General features: G+C 49.2%; 1 protein-coding gene across 2 annotated transcripts; it reads right to left on the reverse strand.

The window, feature by feature from the left end:
* Nucleotides 1-601: 601 nt before the first annotated feature.
* Nucleotides 602-7,655, reverse strand: LOC149359343 (3-dehydrosphinganine reductase-like). Of its 2 annotated transcripts, none has more exons than XM_089571596.1 (4): nt 6,634-6,783; nt 5,732-6,242; nt 3,586-3,765; nt 602-1,103 (listed from the first exon to the last, which is right to left on the reverse strand). In XM_089571596.1, exons 2-4 carry the CDS (start codon nt 6,206-6,208, stop codon nt 726-728), a joined length of 1,035 nt encoding a protein of 344 aa, XP_089427722.1. In that variant the 5' UTR covers nt 6,209-6,242; nt 6,634-6,783; the 3' UTR covers nt 602-725. The 2 variants fall into 2 exon arrangements, with proteins under 2 accessions (XP_089427722.1, XP_089427721.1); XM_089571595.1 differs by lacking the exon at nt 6,634-6,783 and adding an exon at nt 7,568-7,655 and having other exon boundaries at nt 603-1,103.
* Between the last annotated feature and the right edge of the window lie 202 nt (nt 7,656-7,857).

Here is a 7,857-nt window from a genome sequence, read left to right on the forward strand (position 1 = left end):
GCAGACAGGCTACAATCGGCGCGTCGCGACAAGCATGTGTGTAGAGTCAGTGAAATTACAGTCGAAATGCATCCCGCGTAGCCCTCTTCATTTACTACACAGAAACAAAATTGTAAAGTACATGCAAATAAACAGCACAGAGTGCCAAGCTGCTAAGCTTTCATCTTACCCGGAGAACAGGCTGCCAGGTTCCTGTTTTTTGGGGTATGCGTATTTTTTTAGGGTTGCCCTCCTCTTTGCCAATGTTTCTAACACGAGAAAAAGCTGTGACGCTCCATAAGTGCTGCGTGCATTGTCACGCCACATGCCGAAACTATGCAGAAGCGGTTTCTGCCGCCGCTAAAAATAGCACGTCCCCCCCCCCCCCACAACTGGAGGCCACAAGGATGCAAAAGGGCTAGAAAGAACACTCTGTACATGGACACAGGCCACCTATTCCGAACCCACAAACCAACAGAAAGTGTCGCTAACGGACTAAGGAGCACGCCGAGCTATCCCTCTAGTATTTCTAGCCTCTCTAGCCCGAGGCAAGTATGTAGACGTCTCTACATAGCGCATGCAAAGGTTTCAGCACTGGAATAGATCGACCCCCCCCCCCCTTCCCTCATGAATCTTGACCGCCACTGTGTAAGTTACTAGGTAAGTCCTGTAAGGTTCATCCTATATGACAGTCATAAATACCGATATATGCTTCAAGCACAACTACGTCCTAGCGCCATCAACAGTTAGTTCTCCTTATTGCCACCCCGGCAGTTTGTTGCACAGCGGGACACAATCCTGTAGAAGTGTGTCAGGTAAAGGTATCCCACAATGCGCAGCACGCCCATGGTTGCCGCCTGCGCCACCAGCTGGAGCAGAGAGCTCGGTGGCATCATTCCTGCGCACAACGTGCTGATGACGCGACCGTCCATCCCCACGGTCGAGGTGACGTTGCCTTCCAGCAGGTCCTGCAACAGGGCGCGGGCCACAGCGTCGGCCGACCGCAGACCGCCAGCTGAAGAAATGAGCTTGGTCTCGGTCGGCTTGGTTCGCTCTTCGGCGAAGTCCGGTGTGTCCGTGTCGGGAGGGAAAGCCACCATCACGTGCACACCACGGTGCTTTACCTGCGCAGTATAAAGCCGCTTGCTTCGACGCAATGTTTCTGCAAATTCTCCACCCTGCGAATGACACTCACCGGGCAGCGCCAGGCTGTGGCTCACATGTCGTATGACCATAATAACTTTATTGCCTGGACGATGCTTACCAAATCAGCAAAAACAAATTTTTACCGCTGATTCTTGGCAGCAGATGCCAGATGCTTTTAAATATTTCTTCCTTGAAATGCACCGCTGATAATGTTCGAGACTCCGGGCTGACCTACAACTGTGCCTTTGTAGCCATGGGGTACTACAGGGTACGCAGGAAGTACTGGGTTCAAACTCTGCCACGGTGACCGCATTTCGATGCAGGTGAAATGCTAAAACGTTCATGTACTGACATTTCAGCGCTTTGAAGAATTTAGAGCGGTCAAAATGAATCGGAAGCCTTCCACTGACATGTGCCTCACCATGGCCGCTGCTTAGAATAGACCGGTACGCATTCATTTAACAGCAGGCTCTACTGGGCGAGTTGGAAGTAGTTCATCTTGAAGACCAGTGCGAAACAAACAATTGACCAACGAAAGAGAAAGACACAGCACCCTTGTCGTCTTCTTTTTCGCTGGTCCTTTGTCTGTTTTTCTCTGGTCTTCAAGATGAACACATTCATTATCGTTTCGGTACAGGCCAGTGACTTCAGGAAAAACAGGAGCTTTGACCAAGCACTGCTTCCTACATCAGGACAGTCTTCACTCGCTAGCTAACCTTTGGCAGTTCTCCTGTGTGCCTCAAACCTAGTCTGGACAAAAGCATTTTGCAACGAAACATAGTTTCTGAACGCAATTTTTTCATATATTGTAGGATTTCACTATGACAAACAGTATACCGCAGATCTTCTCTCGGCAGGCTTGCATTTTTCGCTGTTAACTCTTCTCCTATCATCCGAACCGTCCCCCATTGGTTTTCCATGGCGGTCTTAGCCACTGGATGCGAGCGATGGAAAAATTTCAAAAAAGAAAGATTTTCTACGCTTCGGATGAATGGACCATTACATCCAATTTCCATAACAATGCCTTTCAATACTCTAATGTTGAACATTGTTGTCCAGAAAAGCTGGACTTGATACTCTGGCTGTGCCGTTTTGCAATGGGCTGCTTCTGATTTTCTGGAAGGAAACAAAACTGATGAGTACAAACCAAAAAAAAATTGTATGACTGCACTTCAAGAGCTCTTCCTTTCTCAGTACTTAGAAAAATACATAACACTTAACAATGGCGCCAGCGCACATGCACTTTCTTAGGGCTTACGTATTATTATCTTCGTTTGTTAACGTTCTGATATTCTACGCCCCTTTAAAAAATATGATCTTCAGCATGATATACTGTTGCTAATTTAGGTGCCAGCAATCGAGTGTGAAAAATGAACGGAATAATTACAAGTGATATTAAGGGGAGCAATCGTCACCAGGAGTAAGGGACAGCGACCAGCCCGTGGCGCTAAGCCTAGTAGTCTATAACGTTCTATTCCGCAGCCATTCGGTTGTTCTCTTTCTTTTTTACGTCACGGAAGATGTCAACACGCCTTTCGAATGTTAAAAGCCATGCCCCACGTAGTGGCAGCCAAACGAACTGGCTTGTCTCGAATTCCTGGTTATGGCGCAAAATCTAGACAGCGCTTTTTAAAGGACATGTTGACTTTAATCATCCCTCGCAAGAAACCTATCTCGTTTCTGGGGTCATAAAAATAAGGAACGAAAATCAACCCTGGTGGAACCTGTTCATCGATTCAGCCTTTAATAGTCGTTTGCAAGCCGCCCTGAGGAATTTGCTCATTTGTGAACGTCTTTCAAATGACATTAAACGCGCAAGCATAGCGTTGTGCTAGTCTAGCAGGCAACCTCTGATAAAAGAGAGTAGACCCTTTCTTTTTCAGCAGTGAGGTGACTCAAAATAGACATCAGGATTGAGGCTGCACTTTTATTTCCCGTTTCAGTGTTCGCTTATAAAAATGGTCTATAGACAATTTTGTCAGTTCGTAAGAAAATTTGTCAATTCATAGTCTATAAACTGTTTATAGATAAAAGTCTAATAAAAGTGTATGACCATAAATCTATCGATTGTATACAGACAGTCTATACGGTTTGTATATCCTATCGACTATTCTCTAGAATTTGTCTGTAGAGTCTACAGACTTTATAGACAGAAGTCTATGAAAAGCCTATGACTCTCTAAAGAAATTTTTCCAAGGGTCCTGCGCAATATGAATTAATGTGAGCTATTACATGATGCGTTAGGCTCCGCCTCTGTTGGCTGGTGAGAGTCGCGACACCTGGAATGCTTAAGAATGCCTGAAAGGTTAGATAGCGGTGACAAACAAGCCCGAAATGAGAGAGACGTCAAAGCAGGATAGTTAAGCTGCGTCAAGGCAAACGCTCTTTGTAAATATCGCAAGATTTTGCTGCCGCCCCCAATCCCCCATTGGCTCGGATGCACAGAACTATAGCACTCACCTCCATACGGAGAGACTGTGCCAACCCGACGAGGGCGAACTTGGACGGGCAGTAGGCCGTGTACCCACAAATACCCATGAGGCCAGCAATAGACGACACAAACGCCACGCTTCCAGAGCCACGCTGCGTCATGCCTGGCAATACTGCGCGGGTAGTGTGTACAGCGCTCAGGTAGTTCACCTGTCGGAAGTGAGATGGAACGTAATTGTAGTTATGGCGGACATCGCAGTACTCGTATGATAAAGAGAGAAAGAGAGAGAGAGAAAGATGAACGGAAATGTAGAGAGGTTAACTAGGCGACTACCAGTATGCTGTCTTACACGTTGGAAGGGGAACGGAGGAGAGAGGTAGAAAGGGGAGAGAGGAAAGGGACATCACTTTTTCAGGTGTCCGTAAGGTGCTTCCGCATTAATCCCCAAGCTGATTTTCGGATCTGGCTTTTCATTAACCAGGGAAACTGAACTGCAGGGCATGAACCTCCATGTTCTTAAATAAGCCCCATATTGCGCCAACTGCAAGCATACTATCCCATAAAACTTGCCTGCTTAATCACTGTTCGTAATTATTTACTGCCCTCGGTTACTGTCTTCTTCCATCGATGTTCATCCCGTCGCTCTAATAAACTGCTGACTATTTTTCTCGCTAGATGTCTTGTCGAAGTCCATCTGCCCATTTTTATTTCAGCCAGCACAACACGAACTCGCATTTATTCTCTTCAGGATTTTATCTTTCTGTGGCTTAAAGTTAAGCCCATTATTTTGACTTCCTGTGCACTCTTCCGTGCCATTAGTACGATTCTAATCCTTTCCGCTAAGTTTTAGGTTCAGGCCCACTAGTTGGTAGTGGCAGGACGTATCGGATATACAAGGCGTCACACGGAACCTGAGCCAAGGCCTTAAAAACAGGTGCATGCTTGGACAAAGAAACGAACGAGAAAGTGTCACTTAATTGCAAGTACGACTTCATGCAGCGATACCACGTGGTTCTCTATGCGGGATAACGGAGCAGAAAGTACTCGCAGGCGTTCGGCCCTTCCCAGGGGTAAACGAGCGACATCTGCATTTGTGTCACTCTGAGATCGCGTACCCTAAGAGTAGGAGAGAATTTACGTTGTACTCACGTTCAAAAAATTGTTTGTTGGGTGGAGATTTGCATGTACCAGTGCAAGTCATCAGTCATCCAGTACCGGACACCAGGCCAGCAATACAGTAGCAGTGCCAATACCAGTACCACGCCAACAATACAGGCCAGTTGTTAGTTCAGCGCTGTGTTGTGCCCCTGTCTTCCCTCCGTTCACTTCTTTGGCCTGGTGCCATTGGGCTTTTTTTTAATCATCACGCAAAACCAACTTGCCTATCAGCTCGTGCTTTCAAGCTACCATTAGTGCTGAAGCAAACTCCACCGCAGGACGCAAAAAGCAAGAAGTACACAAATCTAAGAAAATGTATATTTGTTTTTGAGCACAGGAAATGGCGTACTATCTGTCTCAGATGTCGGCGGACACCTGCACCACGCCGTAAGGAACGGGATAAAAGAGAGAGTAAGAGAAGGAAGGAAGAAAGAGGTGCCGTAATGGAGTGTACTTCAGTAGAGTTAGTTGCTGGGCTAGTTGGTAGTTTCGAATTAAGTTCACAGTAAACAGCGCAAAGGCAGAAGGCCAAAGACTGAAAGGGAGAAGAAGGACGGGAATGAAGACATTGTCAGTCAGCTCTGTGTTCGTCTTCCTTCCCGTCCTCCTTCCCGTCCTCCTTCTCCCTTTCTATCTTTGTCGTTGTGCCTTTGCGCTGTTTACTATGAACCGTAGTGAAGGTCTCTGGAATAATTTCGACCACCTGGGGATCTTTAACGTGCACTGACACCGCACAGCACATGGACACCTTTTGCGTGTCGCCTCCAACGAAACCCGACGGCCGGGTTCGAACCCGGGAACTCCGGCTTATTATCCGAACGCCCTTACCATTGAGACCCTGCGGCGGGTAATCTAAGAGCCAGTATGGCGTATTTACGCCGAAATCTACAACAAACAAAATAATGCGTGCCATACTCTCCCGCAGCAGCGGCAGTGTTTATAGGCTTGCCTTCCAGGCTAAAAGATAAGAAAGAGATTGGCCACTGGCGCAAACAAAGTCCCACAAGACCCACTCGCCTCCATCATGCGTCGAAAATCGGAGAGAGGCGTCTCTTCAAAGCGGTGGCTGACCGCTGCACCCGCACAGTTCACCAGGTAGTCAACAGGCCCGCACACGTTCTCCGCCTCCACCACGCCCTGAGCCAGGGCCGCATCGCCGTAATCGCCTTCCGTCAGGTCCGCCGACAGCCTGTGGATGACCTGCTCGGGTGAGCTCGCCTGTTCTCGCAGTTCCATCTGGACTTCTCGAAGCCGGTCCAGGTTGCGGGCAACCAGCGTCACGCTGGCGCCCCGGCGTACCACCGCTCGGGCCAGCGCCCGGCCGATGCCGCTCGAGCCGCCCGTGATGAGAAAATGGCGGCGCGACAGCCTTGCCTTCCGGACCTGGTGCCGGCGCCGTAGCCTCCACGCCAGCAGCAGCGCGCCGAGAGAGGTCAGCAGGAGCAGCACGTAGTACCACCACGGATCCTGAGGAGCCGCTGATGAAGGCCACATTACGGTGCCCACGAAGCGGTTTTGTGAAGAGCGACTACGAAGAAGGGAGAAAATATGTGTGTGGTATTTTCAACACTGTGGGACCAAGTGAACTGTGACGCCGGCTGGATTCTAATACACTGCTCCCTCAGCGGCTTGAAACAACCGTATCTGGATGCGGTAACGGTGGCCTCGAACTCGTTCATTGTGAATTTATTTCATACTTCCGGTGTTAGCCCGAAATATACAAACCTTTTACTCGCAGACAAACAAGAACCGGTGTGAGCGGGCGATACGCCCTCAGAGACCTCGCCCGCCGGCAAGAACGAGGCATGCATTCGCTGACGTAAACGCGGCGACGATGAGCTGCGTTTTCGATAAACTGTTCGCTCACACGTTTTCAGCGCTAACGCATGCAGCACACATCTCTCTATCAGCCAACGTACTTATAAGCGCGATACAGGCGCTCGCTGACCCAGGGAGCCAGTTATGCGCATTTCCTTTCCTTGAAATGATCGGAGTGCAAAACGTTCTCAAAGCAAATACCAACGAACACAATGAACGCCGACGTTCTATGGCTTCAGCGCCGCGTTTCTGGCACAACGTTGTCAAATTGACCCAAGGAGCCAGTTATGCGCACTTACTCTCCTTAAAATGATCGGAGTGTAAAACGTTGCCGACGCCAACGAAAACAATGAACGCCGAAGGCTTCAGCGCCGCGTTTCTGGCACAACGTTGTCAATGCCTGCAGCCCACATCTCTCTCTCATCACCCCCCGTACCTATAAGTGCGATTAAGGCGTCCAATGACCCAGGGAGCCAGTTTTGCGCACTTCCTTTCGTTAAAATGGCACAGCGTTGTCAATGCCAACGCATGCAGCACACATCTGTCACTACCGCCCCGTACCTTAAAGCATGATTTAGGTGTCCACCGTTCAAAGGGGCAGTTACGCGCCTTTCCTTACTTTTCCAATCTCCCGTTCCATTGGTTTCGTAGCTTAAAGTGCGACTAAGGTTTCCATCGCTGGTTACAACGGACAACGGTGACAGCGACGGCGACGCCGCGAAAGGCAGAAACGGGCGCCGAAGAGCTGCGCTCTGAAAGTAAGCCAACGTTGTACGGACAGAGTAACTACATGCGATTCAAAACAGAGCACAAAAATAACGGAGACACTAAGGGAGCAGCCTGGTTATTTCAAGCGCTCAGCGAAACCACGCAAGCCCTCGTACGCTACACGAATCATATTACAAAAAAAAAATCTGCTGCCGCGTTCGAAACAGGAATGCCATTTGCGTATTCTCACTCAATTCAATATTAAGTTACTTGGAAGCGAATATCCCCAGTGCACACAAAGAAAAGGTCAAGAAAAGATCTTATCACTTTGTTTTCGGCGTATGGTCGGCCTGGTCGGCAGGTGCGTCGGAAGACCAGAACTCTGGAGGCGGACGTTCTGCCTGCGTTAAGTCGTCACCACTGCTGTGGCCTGCGGTTCGGTGTCAGCGGGACGGTAGAAGGCCGCGTGAATGGTAGAAAGCCGGCGGAGCCCCTTTTTACCCCGCGTGGCGTTGTCTCAGCGCCACGTCAGAACATCCTCCAGTGCGCGAGATGCAGCGTCTTCAAGCTCTTTCCTGCCGCTATGGTGGCTCAGTGGTTATGGTGCTCGGCTGCAG

Source organism: Amblyomma mixtum, chromosome 2 (genome assembly GCF_055824585.1).
Source record: "Amblyomma mixtum isolate Tamu chromosome 2, ASM5582458v1, whole genome shotgun sequence".
NCBI lineage: Eukaryota > Metazoa > Arthropoda > Arachnida > Ixodida > Ixodidae > Amblyomma > Amblyomma mixtum.